The sequence below is a fragment of the Strix aluco genome, chromosome 3 (genome assembly GCF_031877795.1).
Source record: "Strix aluco isolate bStrAlu1 chromosome 3, bStrAlu1.hap1, whole genome shotgun sequence".
Taxonomy (NCBI): Eukaryota; Metazoa; Chordata; class Aves; order Strigiformes; family Strigidae; genus Strix; species Strix aluco.
Genome location: NC_133933.1, coordinates 50,491,093 through 50,516,650, shown reverse-complemented (window position 1 = coordinate 50,516,650; position 25,558 = coordinate 50,491,093). Strand labels below are relative to the sequence as shown.

At 39.7% G+C, this 25,558-nt stretch overlaps 1 protein-coding gene across 2 annotated transcripts in view; it reads right to left on the bottom strand.

Annotated features, from left to right (window-relative positions):
• Window positions 1-25,341, bottom strand: part of GALNT2 (polypeptide N-acetylgalactosaminyltransferase 2) — a 98,296-nt gene extending 72,955 nt beyond the window's left edge. For both annotated transcript variants that reach the window (XM_074818508.1, XM_074818509.1), the window contains exon 1: window positions 25,156-25,341. In XM_074818508.1, the coding sequence (XP_074674609.1) occupies window positions 25,156-25,275 (120 nt within the window). In that variant the 5' untranslated portion in view covers window positions 25,276-25,341. The remainder of the gene's footprint in view (window positions 1-25,155) is intronic.
• Window positions 25,342-25,558: the final 217 nt, after the last annotated feature.

Sequence of the window (25,558 nt, the reverse complement as noted above, 5' to 3'; positions counted from 1 at the left end):
CTGTAATTAGTCAACATTTAATTACCCCTGACATGCAAGAAACGAAGATGTAATCAAGAATGATTAGAAAAATTGCAACTTCAAGTTGCATAGCTTAATGCTAGCAGTACCTCATAGAAATCTCAAAGTTCTAATTTCATAGAAATTCGCACAAGAATTTAGTGCTAGGAGTTTCTGAAGACGCAAACAAACATCAAATAGAAAAGGCAATACTTGCTTCTTCATGTAAATTTGTAAGGCTTATACTCATGTATACCCTGATGGCTGATGAAAAACACACACATGCATAAAAAACACCACAAACAACATGCAAGGCCTACATTCAGGGAATTTGTTAGTCACCAAGTTTGTGTTTTAATTTCTTTCCAATTTAACCCCAGAAGTAATTTTCTTTTCAATAAACAGAACAGTTTAGAGTTACTGAACATACATGAGATCAGACCAGACTCACATTCTCAGGTATGCCCTTTAATCCTGGTCAGGAATCAAGTAAATTTATGTCATGGAATTTCCTTTCTAAGACGATATCAAGTAACATGATTTCGGGAGGTGCAATGACATAATAAATGCAGACAGATTTTCAGCATGGTCAGTATTAAGCACTGGACTTGAATGCCTATATTGTCATAGCACAGAAGCAACTATTAGGCATAACTGGCAACACTTACAGCACCAACTTTTTGCTGACAAAGAACTCCAGCAGATCCCAACTACCTGGATCCCATTTAAACTTCAAAAGGAAACATGCCACATCTGACCCTGTCAAGTATGAATTAGCATCGCAACAGTTTCTAAACTTCTGAAGTCCTCCCTGTCCTCCTGCTTTACTTACCTGGGACACCTGTGGATGTTGTCTACCTAGACTTTTGTAAAGCCTTTGACACCATTCCCCACAGCATTCTCCTGGAGAAACTGGCTGCTCATGGCTTGGACAGGCATAGTCTTCACCAGGTAAAACACTGGCTGGATGGCTGGGCCCAAAGAGTTGTGGTGAATGGAGTTAAAGCCAGTTGACAGCCAGTGACAAGTTGTGTTTCACAAGGCTCAGTATTGGGGCCAGTTCTGTTTAATATCTTTACCAATAATCTAGAGGAGAGGATCGAGTGCACCCCCAGTAAGTTTGCAGATGACACCAAGTTGGGCAGAAGTGTTGATCTGCTTGAGGGTAGAAAGGATCTACAGAGGGATCTGGACAAGCTGGATCCATGGGCCAAGGCCAGTTGTATGAGGTTCAACAATGCTCAGTGTCGGGTCCTGCACTTGGGTCACAACAACCCCATGCAATGCTACAGGCTTGGGGAAGAGCGGCTGGAAAGCTGCCTGGCGGAAAAGGACCTGGGGGTGTTGAACATCAGTCGCCTGAATGTGAGCCAGCAGTGTGCCCAGGTGGCCAAGAAGGCCAAGAGCATCCTGGCTTGTATCTGAAATAGTGTGGCCAGCAGGACAAGGGAAGTGATGGTCCTCCTGTACTCGTCACTGGTGAGGCCACGCCTCGAACACTGTGTTCAGTTTTGGGCCCCTCACTACAAGAAAGACATTGAGGTGCTGGAGTACATCCAAAGAAGGGCAACAAAGCTGGTGAAGAGTCTGGAGAACAAGTCTTATGAGGAGTGGCTGAGGAAACTGGGGTTGTTTAGCCTGGAGAAAAGAAGGATGAGGGGAGACCTTATCGCTCTCTACAACTACCTGAAAGGAGGTTATAGTGAGGTGGGTGTCAGTCTCTTTTCCCAAGAGGAAATGGCCTCAAGTTGCACCAGGGCAAGTTTAGATCAGATACTAGGAAAAATTTCTTCATTGACAGGGTCATGAAGCATTGGATCAGGCTGCCCAGGGAAGTGGTGGAGTCACCATCTGTTGAGGTATTTAAAAGATGTGTAGGTGTAGTGCTTAGGGACATGGGTTAGTGATAGACTTGACAGTAGGTTAACAGTTGGACTTTATGATCTTAAAAGGTCTTTTCCAACCTAAACAATTCTATGATTCTACAAATTAAGCACTCAGTAAGCAGATTACGACGGGTTGAAAACATTAACAGTGAAGTAATAGATGTGGCTCACACCAGCTGCATCAACAAGAGTGATTTAGCATGTCAAAGGGGTACGCCTTGTTGCAAGTTTGCATTGTGTCTGTATCTGGAGTTCTGCAGCATTTATTAAGCCATAGCCCAAGCATGCTCAAAGCATCCCCTCTCCTGGTGAAACCAAAGCTGAAGTCCTACCCCCTGTAGTTCCCTACTTTTAACAAAGATGCAAGATCCTCCAACAGTTTGTTCTCTACGCAAGCACAGTGCACTCCAAGGACTGAGAGCTAATACAAACTTTCCTGACACAAGAAATGCAAAGTGGATATGAAGTCCTAGAACCACAGTGAAACATAGCAAACAGCCTCTCCACCACACAGATGAACAACAGAGATGCACCCAACCAACTTCTTATATCAGTACTACATATATACCAATACCAAAATTAGTTAATTGGTTCCTAAGTTAACTAACTCCTAAACTTGTCCTATATTATGGTGGGTTGTCAGGATTGGGAAAGGTGTTTTTGCAAAAAACTCATTTTTCCTCAAAATACCCCATCTGTGTATGGAGCAAACACACCATGAAATATTTTATAAGTAAGCTGAGGTAAAGTTTTAGAAGTGAATTAACATTTAGGCTTATTTACATTTCCTAAAAAGTGATGATAAAGAACAGGTGTTTTGTCTACCCACTGTCACTTTAAAGGCACAAGATCAAAAATAATATGCTTAAATTCATTCTATGATCTACCCTCTTTTCACTAAGACCCATCTGCTCCTTCAGCTCTACAGTGCCCACTCCCTGTGCTCTGCCAACTCTTTTCTCCTAAAGCAAAGAAACTATTCCTCCTGTGCTGTGTTGATGATACTCATTTGGTATACGTCCTTTCATATTTCCTTCTTCTGCCCTTCTTCAACCCCTAGCTGGTTTTTTTGAGCTTCTTTCCTGCTCCCTTCTCCAACTCTTCTTTCCTCCCTCTTTGTTTTATGGGTTGCATAAAAAAAAAAAAAAAGGGCTTTGCTAGACACAGCTGGGTCTAGCAAAGGCTCTTTTACTAGCCCAGTAGTACTGCCCACTAAATCATCTGTTCTTCCTAAGCATTGATACACAGTAACTGAGATCACATAAGCCTATTAATGTTAATAAGCTGATTAAAAGTGGGTTCCTGCAAAAGCCCAGAGCAGTCAGCTCACACTTGAGCTAGACTGCTTTTAGTTAGACTGACAGTCAAAAGGTAAACAGAAAGTTTCCTCATCTTTATTGCTTTGCTTCCAAATGATGCGTTGCCTTACCAGAATTTATTTTTGTCTATAAAGAGCACTGGCTCAAAGCTCTTAAAAAAACCATGTAAGCATTAGTGACATGCTGTAAGGCAACCAAATTTTAACAGCATGGCAAGGTAGAGACATGGCCACTTACCATATTCTCTTGCAGTTGTCTAACAACCCAGTTATTACATGACAGGCCCCACACATGTTTACTTGATCTCTAGCAAGACTAGTAACTATTTTATATCAATGGTGCTATCCTGTGCACTTTTATTTCTTCCAAATATAAGAGTGAACGTATCTGTTTAGATTTTACACATACACACTTAGTGCTCTAATTACCACTGCTGTTTCCTTCAGCAATCTACATATTTTGACATGTGTCAATACCATCTGCAATAAAAATGTACAAAGTTGTCAGAGATCCGTGGTCACGCTATTAATGACACAGAAGCCCCTTATCCCCAGTCATAATTCCTGTGTTCAGGACAAGCTTGCACATTTTACTACACTATAAATGTGAATATGAACTGTGCACTGGAATTGCTGACTACTCTTGCCTTACTACCTTTTCACATTTTTAAGCTATGTCATGAGTTTCTACTCACTTAAGAGCTGGACAAGCAGAAAATTAAAAACAACCTACTGAGTTTTACAGTACTCTTACACGACAAAAGGGAGGCAGGCAGTAGAAGAATCAAGAGTGAAGTTGAGTCTAAGAAGGGAGGCATGGGAGAAAGTGGTTTTAGTTTTTGTTCCCATTTCTCACTATCCTACTCTGTTATTAACTGGCAATAAATTTCCTTAAATTGAGTCTGTTTTGACAATGACAGCAATTGTTGAGAGATCTCCCTGTCCTTATCTCAACCCACAAGCTTTTCATCATATTTTCTCCCCTTGTCCTGTCGAGGAGGTAGAGTGATAGAGCAGCTCAATAGGTACCACGTGCCCAGCCAAGGTTAACCCATCACACTGAGCACAGCTGAATGAAGGGCTATAGTCATTTGCTTGACTTGAAAATGCCTAGCTCTCAGACATCCTTGTTGCTTCCAGAATCCCCTTTCCATCCTGCGCTGCTAAGTATTTTTTCTACAACACTCCTATGCAAATGCAGTCTTTTATCATGGACTAGAGAGTCAAGTCTTCCTAACCATGTAAGCCACACCCCAAAAACCTTATTGTAATCCACCCTAATGTGGTGGCGAACAGCAAAACATATCTCATTCACCTCAGAAAGCCAAGGCTGACAGTACTCAGTCATTCATGAACAGGAAGAGCAGGTCTAATCTCCATTGCGATATAAACACACTGTAGCGTTTCCAAGGTGCTGCAGCAGTTCTACAGTTTTGCACTCTACTGTAGTCTTGGGTTCATCCTACAGTCCTTTTGACACTAAAATCTCACCAAAACCACAAACTTGCAAGCAACAGCAATCATTTTGACTTATTTCCATCTACAACAGCCTCTCTCAATGGCACTCACTAGGACATAGGCAGCTACGAGGAAGGAGTTGTCCACAGTCTATCCATATCCCAGCATAGACACAAGAATGGAAAATTGTCACATTACTAGAAGGATGTTCACAGCAAGTAGGAGCTCAGAAAAATAACAGAATGCTTTTTATAGGCTATGCTTATTACTGTACAATACAGCAAAACCAAAGAAGAAAGGGTATTTGTATGCCTGGCTGTGAGGCTTTCTTCTTCACTACCTACCTTTTTAGATTCAAAGCAAAAGAGCTTCCAACATAATACAAAATCACAGGGTTTGTGAAGTTGCTGATAGGCTTGCTCTTTGGAGTCTAACCAGAGAGACTAAAACATGAGGCACAAGATGCTACCAATCACACTGAATACCCCCAAAGCAAGGAGAAAATGGAAAACTAGATTGCCCAGGAAGAAAGTCATTGTACTTTTAGAGGTATTGAAATACTTTCAGTACTAGTTGACAGATTCAGCCCTTGAATTTTGAAATTGACTACTTGTATTCTAAGAAAAAATACTATTGTTCTAATAAGAATATCTGCAACAATGCAACCTCTCCCACCCACTAGAGAACTTCATAGTTGTTTGTAAAAACATATTCTGTCATGCATAGTTGTGTGAGCAAGGTACGCTGGGAAAATTATCTAGAGTCCAGCACCAGACTTCCCTTTCAATTCAGTAACCCCTCTTAAGACTCTTTCTTCTCCTTATGCTCTCCCTCCTCCACAGGAAAAGCCACAAAAATTTATCTCAAAAAAATCTGTTAAAAAGAAATCAATCCAATCTACCTCAAATAAGAGAGGAAGGAGGTGTGGGGAAATAACAATACCGGGAGCTGGATATGGGCACTCAAAAGAAAAACTTCGTTCAGATATATCCTGTACTGAAAAACAGCTGCTCTTACCCACTTAAAGGACAATATTGAATAAAATTTAAATATAGTGAAAACTATCTCATAACAGTCATGAACAATTAATCAGTTCTTCCAAGCACATTCTTCAAAACATAACAACAGTTGAAACTATGAAAAACATCAGTTTAATAAGCACAGGAGCACCAATGCCATGTTCAACATGCATTTTCTGAGAAATTAAATTCTGAAATAAGGCAAGGAAAACCTGCTTTTTTTCCTTTATAAAAAGCTTCCATTAAAGTTTGTGCAGAATTAGAAAGCTTTGGTTTTAGAAACATTTTTTCCAGAATGATTGCCTTTGGAGTCTGTAGCAGCTTGGCAATTAGTGTCCCATTTCCCAAAACTTCAGGACTGTTCCACCAGTGGTCTGAGGCTACCAGATGCACCTTCTGCAGAAGTGGCCAATTACTGAAGTAGTCAATCAGTAATTACAATGAACTGGGCACATTTAAAATCTGGCTCTTAATGAAATAATTATGTCAGTTTATTTGCTTTCTGCACAAACTGAGACCAATTATTCACCCATTTAACAGATAAGTGCCCATACAGTACTTCGAAAGACTTGCTTTCTGATCAGAAAACAAGCTACTCAAGAATATGGCAATACTACTATTATGGTAGTGGGAAAGAAAGACTGCTTGAAAAAAATTGACCTTTTCACTGGAAAGCCACACCAGACTGACAAAAACCCTTAGGAGCAGTCTCATGGAATAGAGGGAGCCATGGCAGGCAAGAATTCCTGTGTGTTGCTGTTTAAAAAGAAAAAACCACACACTGAATGGATTGCTTTTTTCTTACATCAGACAAATGCTTAAAGTGGCTTCACTGAGCAGAAGTACAATAAAGGTACAGCTTACAGTCAAAGATGTTAAAATAAGATTTTAAAATCCAGAAGCTGCTCTCAACTACTTATAATAACCAAGTAATGTTTCAACTTCTGAATCTAGCTGTTGACATATAGCTTCACCATCAGAGGCGAAATTTGAGGGGGTTTCTGCATTGTGTTAATTTCTACCCACACATCTTTGTTGATAATCTGTACCAACAGAGCATATTTCTCTGCATTTCACATACTGTACTCTTGTCATCAATATCTGCTGTGGACAAACCTCAGACGTGAAAAGCAGAAATGTTAAGTTCTATATCCCTCTCAGTAAATACAAACTCCTGTGTTTGAAAACCAGTTCGAGTCAAGCAACTGAAAATGTCACAAATGCAAGGGAAGCTTCAAGAAAAAATGCTGAGGGTTATATCTGTTTTATGGAATGAATATATTAGAATGAGCAGAACAAACATGGTTGATTTTGTATGCAACTAGAATAAAGAAATAGCTACATCACCACTCTTCAAAAACAAATTCTCAAGCCTTTGGAGATATGCCATGCCACACAAACACAGACTCCAAGACTGCTACTAGAGCAGATTTCTTTGGAAAAAGAAAGCCCACAATGACAACAAAGTCAGATGTGGCAGAAACTGTTTTTAAAGATGGCTTCACAAAGACATTTTGAAGTTAACCTTCATTCAAAATCTTTGATATAAATTCATACCTAAGTTCAGTTTGAAACATCAAATTGCCTGACATAGTAAACTGAAGCTTTATCATCCACCCTCCCACCACTCAACACACACTCTCACTCTGAAGAATTGCTTTTTTTGTAAGACCATTATATTCCTCTGACTCTGGTTACCATCAGCACAGCATTGTGTCACACTTTTCCTCCAGCAAGAAAATAACTGATATTTTTCTTTGTTTCTGAACTTCCCCCTTTCACACTAATTTGAGGATTCTCTAAGCAAGAGGGAGAAAAAAGTATTCTTGGTTTATGACAATGTTTGACATAATTTCCTCCCCAAAGGGCACTGGTCTGCATTGGTGACCAAAAAAAACCCTCAACAGGCAAGAACGCTATTTTCTTTTAAGTCAGTGCCTACATGCATGGCTTGCATCAGAAAAAGCACTACTGTAAAATGGATAACCCAGCATAATCCCACTGGCAGCCAAATTCTTTAAAACCTGGAACAACAAAATAGCATAACTTTGTAAGAAGATACTCAGAAAAAACTGTTTGTGAGGACACAAACTACATGGCTACTTATTTGCAGCTGGAAGGGAGAAAAAAAAACAAACAAAAAAAAAAATCAGAGGGACAACACACAGTTACCAGATGCAAAGACAGACAATCAGTACGGGAGAACCTACTTGGTGATCTTTATAAACCAAATCAAAGCTCCCTTCCTGGGGCAGAGCTGACTATGCTCCTTGGTAGAGCAATGAACTAAGCCTCTGAACACGGAACTGACTTTTTTCAGTATCATCTTGAAAATGAGCATTAATTTTCACTTGTAAGTTTCATAGTCTCTGTACTACTTCTATGTAATGATTAAAAGAAAGCCTACTAAACCTTACTTGAATTTCAAGCACTGGCTATGTACCAAGATTTTTTTTTTTTTATGATGACGACTGTATGCAGAAGATGCTGTTCAGGCTCTGCAGAAGAAAGACTTTGTTATAAAGAACAACATGTTTCTTCAAGGACTCCCAGGAGCTACTTGGTCTCCCAAAGGTTATCAGTTTCTGTAACGCTCAGGGAGGAAAATAATTGTGTATATTAAGATTTCATTCCTATTAGTTAACACTACACAATGAGAACAGCAAGAGGGGGGGAAAAAAGAAAGGACTGTCAAACCTTCAATTAAGCATACATATGCATTAAACATGACCATATGGTCACAGTATCATGTCATCAGATAGTTCAGTAACAGTGCATTTCCTCTTATAGACAAAAATAAAGTACAAATGCCCTGTCCACATGGATTTTACACTACTTCATCAGTCCTTTATAGAGGAAGTGATTACAATGTCCTTATCTCTGTGACATTTCAGGTCAACATTTCTCTGGTTTGGAAAACATGTTTAACTACAAATGCCTAGTAACCCGAGATCTAGAAAACAAGGTGTTGCTCTGCAGCCCTATGTAGAAAACTGAAGGCTCTGACACCCCTGTTATGGCAAACTGAGGCACAGAGTAAATGGTGATGTGAAAGAAGGAATCAGACACATTTTGCCATCCTCCAAAAGAAACAAGTTCCAACATATTTAAGAAGTCTTAAAGATTGCAAACAGTACAATGGCAAAAATATCACAAGCAAATTAAATCAGCTTTTATTTATAAGACATAATACTTTCCACTTGCACTTAATGCAGACAATTTATAAAGTAAAATAGCATGCTTACCTCAAGTGGTAAAAATATTTTGCGAAAATGGTGCTTGTTATTTCTTGTTGCAATAGTAGAAGTCACCATTCCAATTTCTTTTACAGCAACATGACAAGACAGGGTTTGTTTTAAATAACAAAAGGTGGACTGAGAAGGATGCTGAACATGCAACACATTCAGAATTAGTGCATCTCTAAGACGACAGCTGCAAAACAGAGCCTTGGCAAATGAACATAATTGTGAAATAATACAGCTTCTCTCAATGAACAGCCCAAGCCTGCCATTGAAGCAGAGTTTGAAAACCACATCGTAAAATAGGAAACAATTTAAAATTTGTAGATACCCACCCCCAGGAAAAAAAAAATAAGTTGGCAATTTTACCTCCCTTTCATAATTGCAGATCTCCTCTCAAAACACCTTCTGATCAATTTTGAAATAAGCTGAGATCACACAACATTGACAGGCATTGACATTTCTAGCACCAGTGCCACTTACTAGCAGGAGCAATGGCCTTGAAGAAGAAAGGAAGACTGAAAAACAAGTTCAATGCCAACTATTCTGTACCACCGAGAGGCACTGAACACGGTGGGAGCCACAGGCGTCCCATGCTCGCCAGAACTTAATTCACTACCTGACAAAAGTTACTGTGATTTCCCAAACAGCCATCAATGGAAAAAAAAAGCAGCTTAATTTTAGCTTTCAGACATGTATTCTAGCTTTAAAAATAACCTAAACTCACTATTGCAATGATTGCAGTGATGGTTGCAGAGTAAACTGACCCTTCTCTTAGAAAATGTTCAGTACCTTAGTTTTGCCACAGTTCAAGCTGTAACTTCACTTGTGGGTTCTCCCACCTAGCTGAAACTTTCCAGTGATTTTTGAAGTGTGATTTGTGGCTACACAAAACTCAGATTTTTATTGATTACTGTGACTTGAAAGTATTTTTGAAATGTACCCACCAACAGTGGGTACAACCCAAATCACCTGTCATCTTAGAATGAAGCACCACGACTGTGTCGTATCTTTTTTCTTAGTTTTGTACACCCCTACACCACATATTTAATTTCTCTATATATACACCATGCTTTATAGCTGCCAAAAAAAGACACTGTAGTATCATGACAGATCTGGTTTCCGTTTCTAGAAGCCTCCTTCTCTGCTAATGCAAATCTGAAGGCAGCTGACACAGTCTATGAAAAAAAAACGATTGTCATCATTGAAATCCAAACATGACTGAAAAAGAAAGTCACCAAATGGTCAAGTAGAGGGATACAACAGCCCAAACAACAAAATATAAGCATGAAAACAGCTTTCCACTCATATTTGCTTTTAATAGGAAATAATTGGTTTTTTTCTACAAGTAAACTTGGCAAACAGGTATACTGAAAAGCTCAGTCTAAAACTGCATTGTTATTCTTAGCACAGAGACTATTGTTTTGTAAACCTCAAAGCTAAGTTAATTTAATAGGGTAACTAAAATTATATATTGTTGCCATTAGTACAAATGAACGTCAACCAAAAGACATCCACAGCATGGTATTCTCTCCACACTTCCTTCAGTTCGTCTGGATTTGAATTTCATCTGGATTTGAATTTCATGCAGAGACCAGGTAATACAAGGCTGCATTTTATACTAATGGTAAGATTAGTAAAAAACACATTTGTTCTTAGGGCTTACGATGATTTTCTGAGATAGAGAAAAGGGAAGTAAGAGGCTACGCTTCTTTAGCATACTTTTTGTTTTGCTTTTTGACCTACACCTTATCTTCACCCTCTTTTTTCCTTTTCTTACACAGGATGCTTTGTTGGTGACTGAATAAAGTTACATACAACAGATATTATGCCTTTTAAAACAAAGTGGCAGCCTATATCATTACCTTTCCCTTTTCTGTTGCTGAACTCAAGTGAAGTATGTGTTGGTGTGTGCCAGATACTATTAACATTACTAGATTCTTGCAGCCCTTATTCCTCCATGGAAACACTGGTTTTGGGCATCAGAAACGGACACAGCCAGTTCCTGGTTTAAGTTACCTACTGAAACAGAAATACTGAGCTCTTTTTTTCATATTCTACCACTATGCAATAGTTTAATGCTTAAATCTAGGATCATAAAACTTGTAGTAAATGGAAAATAATCAAGTGACCATCTAACTTGCTCTTTACAAGCTCCTGGTTAGATAGCAGATTTCCCAAAAAGTATTCACCATACATTCTTTATTCCATGGCAGGAATATTGTCATGTCAATACCAGTAGCTTTTTGTACTTGCAGGAAAAAGAGAACGAGCAATTTATTTACACAGTACTTTTTTTCACCCAAGATATAAAGAGTACAGCCGCTAGAGATTCAAATGCAAACCCAAGAGCACAGCACAGAAACTGGACAAGTAGAACTAATACAGCTTGTGCTGTACATCTTCAATTCTCAAAGGAGTAAGAGGGCGGGCAGTGTAAGTCACTTCTATTATCGGAATGGGCATAAGAGCTAGAACTGTGCTTCCAGAAAAAAAACAGGCGGAATCAAGTAAACAGGTGAAAAACTACACAGTGCTACGTGTCACATAGATTATACTAGGATAAGTGAACATAAGACCTGTGATTACTAATATCATGGTAGGCACTAATTACTCCCACTATAAAATGCTAAAAGACATCTGCATTTTTACTAGACATGAGCCAGTAATTACCATTTTCTTCAACAGCAAACAAGAACACTCTTGGCTAAAGCATTTAGTGGATTAATCTTAGAAGTTAACATGGACAAATTAAGACCACATACTTAGGCATGCCACCACCCAAAGGAACAGTAGAAATACAGCCCGTACCATGTTATCCACCTGTTCAAACAGTACGATTGGGACAATTCCAATCTCAACAGTAGTTCTATTCAGGCTAACGTCATTGCATTAACTGGCAAGCGCTGCTGTTTACTGGCAGAGCTGGGAAAAGCTTTGTTTTCCTGGCAAAATCCAGAATTCAGAAAGAGAGCTAAGAAGAGAATCGACTGCTTGATCATTGAACTATGGGCAAAAAACCCCAGCATTCAGGCATGCAAGAACTGCTGTAACTTCCAAACCCAGAAGGGAAGCCAGTACTAATGCTTCCTATCATCTCACTGCCATTTTCTTCACTATTTCTATCATGGCAAAAGGCCACTCAAATACAGGGAAAAAATACTACAAAATTATTGTCTTAAACTGATAAACCTGAAAAAGAAGACTAAACCATGTCACAAGAAAGCAAACATGCTGACATCCCAGCTGCTACAGCCTACTGCCAGTAAGAACATGAGAACAGTCTAAATGAAAACATCGCGCAGTTGCCAGAAGAACAGTTATATTGACATACTTTCAAAAAAACTCTCCCATTGGAGACTCTTCCTTCAAGCTGACAAAAGAGCCAGCTAAACAAATTCAGAGAGTTAGAGAACTGATATCCACAAGCACTAGCTGATCACAAAAAGCTAGGGAAAAAAGTATTTTTAATTATTCTGATAAGATGCTTATGTCAAAGTACATTTTCCGGACTGATCGTTTAACACTCCCTCTCTATCACCTCCCTCCAGGAAAAGGAGCACATTACTTTAACCTACAGAAGACGAAAGCAGACAAACGCCTTCAACTCACTAACTGCGTCACTGCCAGCTTCACACTTCTGGGCAAAAAGAAGGAAGTCAGACTCGTTCAAATATTGTATGAGAAACAGCAGCAAACAAAGTATCAGTATCTACAAAGGCCACTGTCTTTAGTTTTAAAAAAAAAAAAACAAAACAAAAAACCCACACACACGCACTTTGCCAAAACCAGTTTTGTATCTGTCCTCACTTGTATAATAAAATAGAATCTCTACTGAAAAACCTGCCTTACGTAAGAAATTATGTTTTAAAAAAAAATCCACCAGATACTATGATGTTCTGACAAAGTATTATGACAGTACAAGAGGAAAGTGACACAGTCATATAGCTAAGGGGAATTAGGGATAAACTCAAAATAAGATGGTATATAACACTCAAACAGAAAAGTATTAATAATTGAAGCAAACCATGGACATTTATTAGCTGCTTTGCATACACAAACAAGTGCTTATAGTCTTGAAGAACTTTTTTCAGTGCTTCTATGGAATATTTTAATAGAAATTGCCATCTTAAGTACAGAGTTCCTCCTTAAGTTCTACTAGTCACATCTTTTAAAAAAAGAAGATAACATCTTGGAAGACTATCAAGTACATACACCCACTAACATCCAACACCTTGCTCATTCATCATTATGAACTGGCTTTCATCACAAACTGGGTGCACTGAAATGGATGTTTCTTAACATAGTTTTAGAAGTCTTCACAAGACATCACCAAAGTTCACTTAAAAAAAAAAATCTTCAAAGCAATTTACAAATGGAAAATCAATCAGTTCAGGCATTGTAAAGTATTCACAGGAAATAACATCCAAAGTACTCCTAAACCCCAAGATTGGTGGAACAACATCCCTAAACTGCCTTTTTTTTAAAATACACCTTTTGGACACCAAGGACATTTCTGTATGTTAAAAAAAAAAAAATCATTACAGGATACATAACATTCAGCAAGTAGAAGAAAGTTTTTACATCCATTTTCTTACATACTTATCCAGTTCTGTCACTAGAAACTTTTCTCAGTAACTGGAATAACATCATGAAATAACAGCCACAACCACAGTTAATCTGAACAAATGCCATGATACTTCCAAACTATTGCCCTCACCTGAGCTGTAGCTGCTCTTAGAAATAAACATTAGAGTATCACAATTCTAAACAAAACTGAACATGCGTGAACAGGAGGTTTCATAAGCGGTCAACATCAGCCACACTAAGATTAGACACTAGATGTGGTTCACTGCATAGCTTGACTACCGTATCAGATCCAGACCCACATTCTAGTAAGCTTAGCAGCATGTGGTCCCATCACACTTCAGTGCTGAAGAGTTTGAAAAGCTCGAGTTATTTTTTCCATACGATGTATAACTTGGAACATTATCATTTCTTAAAGTCCATTCAATTACTGAGTTTTAATCCATAAAAGCCAATTATCTAATATAGCTTGTTGAGATACACATAGACAAAAAGGTTTGGTTTTGAGTGAAAGGCCATGCTAAGACATGATCACATGAAAATTTCTACCATAAGACCACAGCTAACATTCACACACAGATACTTAAATCCTACTAGGAAGGAGACCTTTTCTAAGTTCATGGTGTAGAAATAACCTGTTAAGACCATTCAATCTTTTGCACAATAGAACTGGGATTCTAGACAATGCTATAATGCAAACAACAGTCAAAAGTGTCCTGAACAAGTGGTGGTATCTTTTCACCAGACTTTCCAATACTGTCGGATAGTGTTTACAACAGTCAAATTGATCAAGAAAAGGATTACTTATACACAGACAACGTAGTGAATGTACTACTTGGAACTGTCAAAAATACTTTCTACATGCTTAACTTAAAAAAAAAAAAAAAAAACAAGAACACTACACACAACTACTTTGGCATATCACTAAATAAAGACACAATCATGGCCAAATTTGAAACATTTGCAACCATTAAGGAATAATGACAAATTAAAAAAAAAATTTTTAAAAGTCACACTCCGAGACCATCCATGTGTATAAAATCAATTTTTGCCTAAGTTTCTGGCTCTTGGGATTGCAAGCACACATGAGAGATAACATTAAATGATTGCAGACTGATGTTATCATCTTGATTTTCTAGCTATTGTTCCCAGGATGCAAGAAGTATTTTTCCTAGAACACCACTATGATCCGCATTAGTTATCTCAGTAGGTAATCGAAATGGATTTTTAAGCAAATAGATTTTGCTGTGTATAAAGCCAGATACTTTAGGTCTAGGCTGAAGTGAACATCAAGATCAATCCATTGCTTATTTTTGCTAGAGAATATTCAGAAAGTACTGGGAATAACTGAACAATTGCGTACTGCATCCTTACCAAGTCTCTCACAAACCTGACAGTCCCTGCAGACAAGTCCTTCAAAAATTCTTATAATAACCCAGTGGTGGTATCAATCTTCCACTCAGTTCAATCTTCCCACTAAAAGTCTACGAGGCTAAACAACACTTGCACTTACATTTCTATGAAGGAAAAAAATAAAAAGGTTTTCTCAAAAAATATTCAGGCACTCTTTTTGCTGTACAAAGCAGCCAAGTCTCTCCCCCTTCACTTTTTGCACATGAACTTAAAGTATGAAACCTAAGGATGCAAAGAAGTGCTGCTGTTTGCTAGGCCACTGCCCACTATTTTTAGTTGAAATACTTCTTTCAGACTCTAAATGCCCTTTTATTGAACTATCAAGATCTGCAAGTTCTTAGGAAGTGCTTATTAACAGAAAGCACACAGCTTAGCAAATGGGGTGGGGGCATTGTCTTTGATAGACAGGTATTAAGAATGGTTCTTAAACATGCACCAAGTAAAAGAGTCAAGCTCCAGCTCTCTTAACAGGATCCTTACGGCACTTGCTACAATTTCTGTTCACTATCAGCACCTACAGAGAACACCGAAAGAAAGCTAGATGCTGTGTCTGTGGACCAAAAAGGAACATTTGCTTAATTAAAACTTTAAAAAGTATTCACTAACATAATGTATATGGGTGATAACTATTCCACATGGTAGAACAGTCGGTTCACCATTTGTTGAGGCTAAATGACGTAGCACATCTTCACGTCAGTGGCTGTTGGCAAAGCAACCCATTGTGTTGTGAGAGCACAAGTCAGAGGACTAAAGAACACCCCCCTATTTGCTCCAAATAGATAACACAGGAGAAAATGAGCAAGGTTGCTGTTGATGGATGGTCTGCTATGATAACCAGGGGGACTGGTGCATTCCACTGTAGCAGGAGACATGCCACCACCTGTAACAAGAACTTATTACACTGTCTGGACAACACATGCAAAGCTTATTTTGCAAAACACTCCAGCAGATATATACTGTAATTCAATCACCCCCACATGTTTGGTAGGTCCACCTACCACAGTAGTGGTTTTGTGATAGGGATGTTTCCCAATGGCTGAACAATGGCCTGTTAAGTATATAGGCTGGCCCACTGTTAGTCAGTAGCAGTTTGCTACCAAATGAAGTAATTAATGAGAAGGAAATTTTCCTTTTTCTTACCAAGGTCTTAAGAGAACTTCAGTGTACCGAGTGAACAGACTTTTCCATTTCACTTAAGAGAAGCAAGAAAAAGATAAGCCAAGCTACCGAAAAACCTTAACATTTCATCTCACTAAAGCATATACTGATATATACACTCTCATATATTTATTGACCATCCTGAAACCAACAGGCCAGTTAGAGCAAGTTTATTTTAGCAACCAAAACTAACTTCAGCTGTGCTGGTTACTTCCAGGGTGGCTAAACATTTGGAACTTCATACAAGGAAAAAACATTTTCTCCTCATCAAGTCATAGCTCTTTGCAAATTTGTACACAATAGCATTAGCCCAGTGCCAATTCTTTGTGTAATCTTTCCTTGGCTAAAGTCTTTTTGTTTCAGGCAGATCTGTTACTCAGTACAGACAGTCTACTGCACTTTGCTAACATCTAAACTCAGCAGAATCTGAATTTTACTACTTCAGAAAAGCTACTTAACAACTGAACCTGCAACCTTTTCAATAGGCTCTTTTTTTCCATGAGACCATACTTACAAAGAAGACAAATCCAAATTATTGCCTTTGATGTGCACTACATAGCAGCTTTTGGGGATATATGGAATGCTCTAAAATTCAGACTTTCTGTTCTTTTACTATCTTATTCCATTCCCATTTGAATTTCACAAGCAGACCTCAAAACTAACATCTGCCTGGATAGTTCCTGTACACAGATGTGCTCTGTCAGGTGGTGGAGCTATCTGAACTAGCATATTTTAACTTGTTCAAATGACAATAAAGGTACCCTGGGCAATTAACAAAAGCAGCATATAAAAAAGGGATAGTGGGGAAAAATAAACAATTTAGACAGATGAGAAGTCAAATGGGAAGAAAAGTGTTGATAGTAATTTGCACAGGCTACATTGGAAGGCTATCATAAGAACAAGTTACTTTGCTTTCTCAGAAGAAAAACAACTTTAACATGCAAGTTGATACAAACCAGGGGAAAAATAAAAAAAGGCCTGCCTTAAAGCCACCATGAAAGTTTAAAACACACTATATTCCAACAGGACATGTACCAGTCACAGTTTATAGAAAGAAAACAGATGCTGAGTTTTTTCTACTTTGTTAACAATTAATGACTGCCACAGGACACAATAAATAGTCCAGGACTGCTTCATTCATGGTAAGATTACTTGGCAAACGAACACTTAGAGAATGACAGGTAAACATGTATTCAGAATGCATCAGTAACATACAGGTTTCATAAACTAATTCATTCTCCAAATAATGGAGAAAAAAACCCCACCACACTTAAATATCTTCACTTCCACTTAGCGGGAGAGATCTACCATATGAAGCTTTCTGTAAAAGAACCTTACAGACTCAGAGGGAACATGAAATGGTCCAGTTTCTAGTGTTATCTAGACCATCTTATGCTCTGCCTTTAAATTCCCAAACATATAAAACAAATATTGTGATGTGGACGTGTAACTTTTTTTTTTTTCCAATCTTCCCTCCTGAATCCATCCCTTATTCCTTTGAAAGCTTACATGAAAGGGAAGAGCAGAAGATGAGCACCTACCAATTTCAAAACAAAAACAGCATGAAAAAATGTACCCAGGTTTTAAAATTTATATCGCTTAAGATACCACCACTTTGCATTCCATGATGGCAATAAAACAACCTGCTTAGCATTTCCTTCTGTAACACCCACTATGATATTCCATTTCCACACTACCCTGATATATTCGGGCAATGACATTCAGCACCATATTCCTGCAAAAAAAAAGTAAAAATGCAAATGTCTCACTGCTTCCTGCAGCTTCATTATTAGAATTCAAATGTATTGCCGACACATGGCATTGTCAACATATTAGCAATACACAGCTTCTCCACCAAGTCCTAATAAAAATCACATTTAGTAACAAGTTATCAATGGCCAGGGAGTTGAAAAACTATTTGTACAACACCTGGCTATATATTGATTTGTACCACTATAGCTAAACTACTGTCAAGAGTAGGTTATTTAAGAAAATATTTAAGTGGAGCAACCGATCTTAAATAAAAATATAAGCTTATATTTATCATTTGCACTGACTTCATTTGAGCAGCTTACAGTCATCACCTGAGTTTCACAAGATCAACTGTGTCCTAGTGTTTTCCTTTCAAAACAAATTGAAGTTAACCGGAAGTACTGTATATTAAATTATTTATAAATTATATGTAGTTACCAAGAAGCCAGCCAAAAACACTGTCCAATCTGTCTGCTGGAATTATTCTTTTTAAACAGTTTCTAGGCATGCAACAAGGATTACTCTCTTGTGACACCCAGTACTAATATAAAGGTCTCTCTTCTGTAGTAGACGAGGGGCTTTCTAGCAGACAATACCACATCTCTCATCTGACCTACCATCATCATAACAAAACAGTATCAGTTATACACAAGCACTTGGATACCACATAACGTTGTAAACGGAAGAGAAAAGGACCAAAAGAGCAGACAAGACAAAAGAGGGAAAAATAATTAGGATTTCTAAGGAAAAAAATGTGGAATTATCATGGAATTTTGAAGACTGTGATTGAAGTTCCCTAACATATGGTCTTTAGATCAACCTAGAAAAACAAAATATAAACCAAGCGATGACCATTTAATTTTGGTAACCACTACTGAGATGGATCTTTAATATTCTTTTACTTCACAGGAAGTAATATTGTGCCTTTTCTAGACTAGAAAAAAAAGTGCTATCACTTGTCATGTCATATTTTTGGAAGGATCTGGAACACATGGAAAGAACAACTAGGATTTATTTGCATTACACCTCAAAACACAAGGCCAACAAGACAGAACAGGTAAGGTACATGGCACGCTTCATTAGTGCGCTACTTAATTTTTAAATTATATCTGTCAAAAGACATCACTACAACTTATAAACTTTGTACATGGAGATCACAGTAAGCAGCAAACCACAGCAGCAATGGAATAACACGGAGAAGCACAGCAAACTACTACAACACCCACATGAAAGGGAAAAACTAGAGGAAAAGCTGGTTAATTACCTTGTTCCGTATGAAACTACTGAAGAAGTCATTCTTGTTTCCCCAACCCTTCTGCCATCACTACAGCCCTGCTCTACTTCTCCATTTACAAAACAAAATAGCTATCAGTAATCCAAGAGCGATAGCATCTGTACCAGTCATCAGTTTCTAACGTGGCAGGTTGCAGGGGACAATACAACAGTATTCTAGCTAAGAAATAATTTCTCACTACCTCTTCATATCAACAGGGGAAAAACACCCCACTGAAGCATCTCAAATAGCAGGAGAGAAAAAGGGAAGAGTCCAATACCACCACAGACCTAAATGGACTGCACAAAATTTGCATTTGACTGTCTTTTCATCCCATTCAAAGTTGAATTTTATAAAGTAATCCACAGAAATAAATGACTGAGTTGCCAAGACAATCATTTTGTCAAGTGACATGACATACGTTAGATTAAGAAAACATACATGTACAACAAACTTCAGAGACACAGGTTTACATTCTAGTGAGAGGACAGCTTTATTATTTAAGTGCCTGGGCATTTAATTTCTTTCCCATTTATTATAGAATTGTATAGAAGAAAAACATCTTATTAGCAAAAACTGTTACCTGCTATACAGACGAACATCCTTTTCTATCTCCTTGCACCTTCTAGGAAGTGAATGTCACAGAAAGGACACATGGTAATTTGGACTTTTTAAAGTCCAAATTTTGATATCTTCACTGGTCTGAAGTTCAAGATATCAAAAATCACATCATATAAGGGACTGAAGTTACATTTTAAAATGATGCAGCAAACTAAACTCAGTGTTTAGCAATTAAAACAGGCAGTGCCTTCCTCAGATGAAAGAAAACAACAGAATTGGAGAGGTTACTTTTAACCCCCTTCCAAAAAGATGCTCAATTGCCTTCCCGCACCTTGAGAGAAACAGTCAAAAGAAATTACACTCGCAGTTTCCTTCTCTGACAAAAACAGGTTACTGCACCTAAACTTAAAACACATTTCCTTTTTCCTCCTACTTAAACCTTCAAAAAGAAACTTAGGTACACTAAATCTGTAGTATATGTAGCGCTCTTGCTCTCCTATGTACGTCATTATGTGTAATGGCAATAAGAGCCTCATTTAACAGTAACTGAAATAGTTCAAGGATTCCAAAAATGGAGAAGATCAAGAGAAAGAAAGTTTTGCACATGCTGAAAGGGATTATTCTAAAGTTTTCTCCTTGCAGAAAAAGAAGTTACAAAGCTTGCTTCTTTTTCCCCCATTTTCCCCAAAGTGATCAAGTCACTTTTAATCAGTCACGTACTTAATTCAAAGCGTCACCTTTTACCTTTGGATTTATTTCATCGCTGCTAGCTCCATCTCATTGAAGCCGTCTACCAAAAGCCTGCTCCAAAATAAATTAAAAAAACCCAAAACAAACAAAACCAGAATATGGAGAGGTAAAATAGCACTATGTACAGGGTGATCACCAGTTCTACAGGAGAAGCCTGCCTCCTTGTGGCTCAGCTAACCATAAGTTAGATTTCTCCCATTCATTCCATTAAACCCAGTAAATCTGGTGAGCCAAGAGAGTAACAAGCTTCTAGTTCAAGGTCGTTTTGGGGTTTGGTTTTGTTGGGGTTTGTTTTTTTGTTTGGTGTTTGGGATTGTGGTTTTTTTCTGGGGTGGGGGGGGTGGGGGGGTGGGCAGGGAAGAGGGAGTTGATAAAGAAAGATATTTCTAATTTTAAGAAGCACTGTCAAAAGTTATACATCTCTCATTAATGAAAGATTGCTTTTAGCCACTTTCTCTAGCTAGTAAAGACAGGGTGGGAAGGGACAGAGGTCCAACTTAAAAACAACTGACCTTCTTCACATGGCAACAAAAGCAAAAGCTTGTCAGCATTCTGGCACCTAGATCCAGAAGGCTCCAAACCTTGGCTCAGTTGCGGCTTAACCTAGCAGGTCTCTCTTGATGACTTCACTTTCAATGGTAAATCCCCTTTCTGCTGCCAGGTCTCCTTCAGGATACACCTGGGAGGATTTCACTCCTAGCAGTAGCTAAGTATCTGGCACTTTCAACAAGATGCAGACATTCCTCTGTCCTGCCTGAAGGGCTCAGTTACACAGGGCTACTTCTTAATGCCTAGAAGAGTAAGTTCTTTAGAAAACAGCTGGAGGTTTTAGCTGGGTTTTTTGTGGGGTTTTTTGTTCCAATCCAGTCACTCTATTGTGCAAGAGCTTAGTGGCTAAAGAACTCAAAACCTGTGTGACGAATACATAAATTCAAATTCACACCAGTCTTAGGAGGGGATCACATCATCAGGATGACTTTGGCTTGGGAGGGTATGAGAAGCTTCTTAACCATCTTGCAGAAGCTACTCCATTTTATGCAAGTCTGAGACACAGAGCATGAACTGCTGTTGCTATGGGTTAGGAAACTCATCCACAAAAAGAAGGGAAGTTCCAGTCTCCACTCCAAAGGCTTTTTAATATAAAGCACATTAAGTTAACACAAAAGTAGCCCACATTTTTCTCAGTCTCACAACTATTCAGCTTGCAACTTGCTTTCTTCTGTGTCACAGCCTCTGTTTTGGGAACTGTTTCTCTAACCTTTAAACAAGTGAATCAGACTCACTCTTTCCAGTTTATAACCCAGTGATCTGGCTGGAAAAGGAGTCAACTGAACCCATGGCGCTCTCATGCTTACAATCATTTTAACTGGAGACTCACTGGAAGAGAGAAGGAGGAAAAAAAAAAAAAAGAAAAAAATTACATTTCTGCCCCCTCCAAGCACATTTTGAATGAAAGGATTCAACTCTACCCTTTTCTTCATTTCAAGAGGAAAAAAAAAAAAAGATTGTCACACCCTAAATTCCAGATGTGGAAGACGTCATTTCTTTCTACTACATTTTTTTATGCCTAGGTCTGAAATGAGAAGCATTGCACCTTCCTATTTTTTTGTTATTATTATTTACACATTTAACAATAAGACAGCTTCTACTTTGTATGCTTTAGACTCTTTCATGCCTGCTCAGCTCCTACCAGGCCAGAGCACTGCCCACAGGGCTGTGCATTCCACCACTGTTGCCAGGGGCCAAAAACTTAGGCAAGGCTGTACCGCACACTGCAACATCCAAATAGCTTCATAGAGCTCATTAGAAAGGTTGTAAATGGGGAACCAAAATAAGCAGAAGCTTACATTAACTCTGACACTACTCTAATAACAAAGGATTTTAAAAAAAAAAAAAAATCACTCTTTTCTCTTACTGACAAAGGGCAAACACCTTCAACTCCACTGAAGAGAAAGGGAATTGGTGGTGTTGGTCACATCACAAGACTGGCTGCTGTACCAAACAAGTCCAGTATGTCTGGATAACACACTAGGTCTGTGTATGGAAAAAAAAAAAATCATCCTTATGGAAAAAACACTCTGTTTGTATAACCAGATCTGTAATTAACATGCAAATTACTTACACAAATGAAGAACTATCCCCTCCCGGCTTTTGTAATTTTATAGACTGAACACGGCAGAGACTTCAATTTATTAAAAGTGATGTTCTTCTGTAAGCAACTCTGTTTCCATTATATTGAAATAGTGGGCAAGTAATAAGGACTACATGAAGCCATACACACCACGAAATTTACTACAGCAGGGTTTCTGTTCCTAAGTTTGAGACAGTTTGTGTTTTTGCTTTACACCAAGGTCTGACACTAAGTTAATAAGCCTTTTATTGAGATTCAAAAGCTATTACATTACACACATCTTCCTCTACTTACATTTGCTAACCTACTCTGAGGCCCAGGATTAAATTTTACGCTTCACTGACAGAAAATAGAATCCTAAATCACCAATCCACACATAATTGTTAATTTCCCCACTTGTTTCTTGTGGTCACAGTACCTACTTTCTTCCTTACCATGGCCTTACTTTAAACTTTCACATTTTTGAACCTAGCACTGAGCTTCAGCTCCAGCCTATGAAGTGTCTCACTTTCTTTAAATGATCTTCACTAAACTCTCTCAATTACCCAGACCAGTAAGGTTTACTGAATTTTGCACAGAGTGGTAACAAATTATATTACCAAAGCAAGTATCGGGATCATAGATCTCTTAAAACCATAATAAAAACTCCTACTAATATCAATAACATAACAGCAGCAGGTTCTAGTAGATTAAGTACCAGATTCGTACTCAGAAAAACTGGTTTCTTTCCTGTTTTATTCTCACCTAGTCTTCTAGGTGACCTTGGGCAAATCACTATCCCCACACTGCAGTTTCCCCAGCAGTAAAAATGAATTGAACAGAGTTGCAAATCTGTCTGGAAACTCCAAATGAAACACACCATAAGAGTTAAAAATATATTTTCCTATCTGCAGAAATATTTGCCTTGATAGCTTTTCTTTATCCCATTATACATCAGCAGCAGCATAAGATTGCTTTTACTTTCTAAATACACTCTGGTGGTTCTTCAAGAAAGCTTTTAGGCTACTGCCTTCCTTTTTATCACACGCTTGATCTATTTCTGCTACTGTAACTACTTTGAAGGACCAAGAGCTTTGTATTTAGCAATACACACTTAACACTTACTTTAATATATTATGTCAAAAGTTGCTGTTGCACACATTGCTAAGCTACAGTGAGAAAATAAAACAGGACACCTCAGAACAGAGAGCCAATTATCAACGAGCAGCGACTCATTCTCTAGACCCTTGCTCACGTAAGTAATCTTGTATGTAGTCATGCAAGTATTTGCTCCCACGACCTGCCACGGGAATCAGAGATCAGCAGATTTTTACCAGGAATGCACTGATGAACCAAACTGCATCATAGAAAGATTCCTCTTATACTGCTAGACTTAAGAAACACTACTTTTCATTTAACAGGAGACTGACATTTATTACCAAATAACGCTGCTTAACTGCGGTACACTTTGCTCACTTGCCCTCATCCCATTTCTGAGTATGGGTTTTTTTTGAAAAATGATGCAATTATGAGATGCTTTTTCACCTTTCCTATTCCAAAATATAAGGCTTAAACAACAGTTTCTAAAAACTCTTGGCTTTGCTAGTCTGTGAGGGGGAAAAGCTGACAAGAAAAAAAAAGACACTTATTCATAATTAATTTTTATAAACAGAGTTAGTGGATAAAGTTGCCACTTCCCACATCATGCCACAAAAACCTGTTTTGATTGACACAAGGGTGAACTATGACGTACTTAACTTCCAGCTATTTTCCTGATCAATGAATTACTACAACACATTGAAAAATTTACTTAATAAGTTGATGGACAGACTAATGAAAAATCACTCCTATATCGTGGTAAGACAACTTCTTGAACATTAGTAACTGAGCCGTTAAAAAAAAAGGAAGAGACAGACCTTCCATACCACAGACGTGAAATGAGATAAATCCAGCTATTTCCTGAAATATTGCAAAACCGATCAGAAAACGGTATCCTTCAGGCGCAGCGCTAAGGAGAAAAGAAATCGCTGTGCATCCGAGAGGGAAAAGAAAGGGGCAAACGCATTCGCAGCTCGGACCCCCGCTCGGATTCTCTAGGTGGAAACACGAACCCAAACGACTCCGGTGTCGGCGGGGGAAGGGAGGAAGGGAGGCTGGAAGGACGGGCGGACGGGGCAGACGTTATGTGCCGGGAGGGGAGCGGAGCGGAGCCGAGCCGAGGTGGCCCCCCCGCCCCTCGCCCCGGAGCGCAGCCCCGGCGCCCCGCCGCCGCCTGCCCCGCTCTCCCCTCCCACACCAACTTCCCCCGGCCCGGGACGTGGCCGGCGGCAGTTGGGTAGGGAGCGACGTGACGAGGCTGAAACCGGTCTGAAGTCCACAAAGAAGCCGTCTGCCTCCGGGAAACGGGCGGGCGGGAGGAAGGAGAAGCCCGGGGGAGCTTCACCCCGCCCGAAAGCGATCGCCCCCCTCCCCGCCCGGCGGGGGTGAGGAGATCCCCCCGCCGCCCCTGCCCCCGCCCCGAGGGCCGGGCAGCACCGCCCCCAGCCCGGCCCGAGCCGCCCCGCCGCCGGGGCGCGGAGCGGGCGCACCTTCCCCGCCCGCCCCGCGCAGGGCTCCGGGCTGGGCTCTCACCTTCCTCCCGCCGCCGCCGCCGCCGGCCAGCGCGGCGCTGCCGCCCGAGTACATGTAGTAGGCGATGCCCAGCACCCAGAGGAAGGCGAAGCAGAGCAGCAGCCGAGACCTGCGCCGCATCCTCCCTCCCGCGCCGCCGCCAGGCCACCAGGAAACGGCCAGCAACAGCCGCCGCCTCCGCTCCTGCCGCCGCCGCCGCTGCCGCCGCGCAGGGTCAGGGGGCAGAGGGCGAACGCCCGCCCCCCGACCAATCCCGCGCCGCCCGGCCCCGCGGGGGGCGGGGAGGGGCGGGACTACCGGCGTCGCCATGGTTGCAGCACGCCGGGCCGCCAGCCGGGCCGCCGCCCCCTCCCTCCCGGCCCGGGGGCTGCGCGCCCCCCGCGGCGGCCCGGCCCGCCGGCGG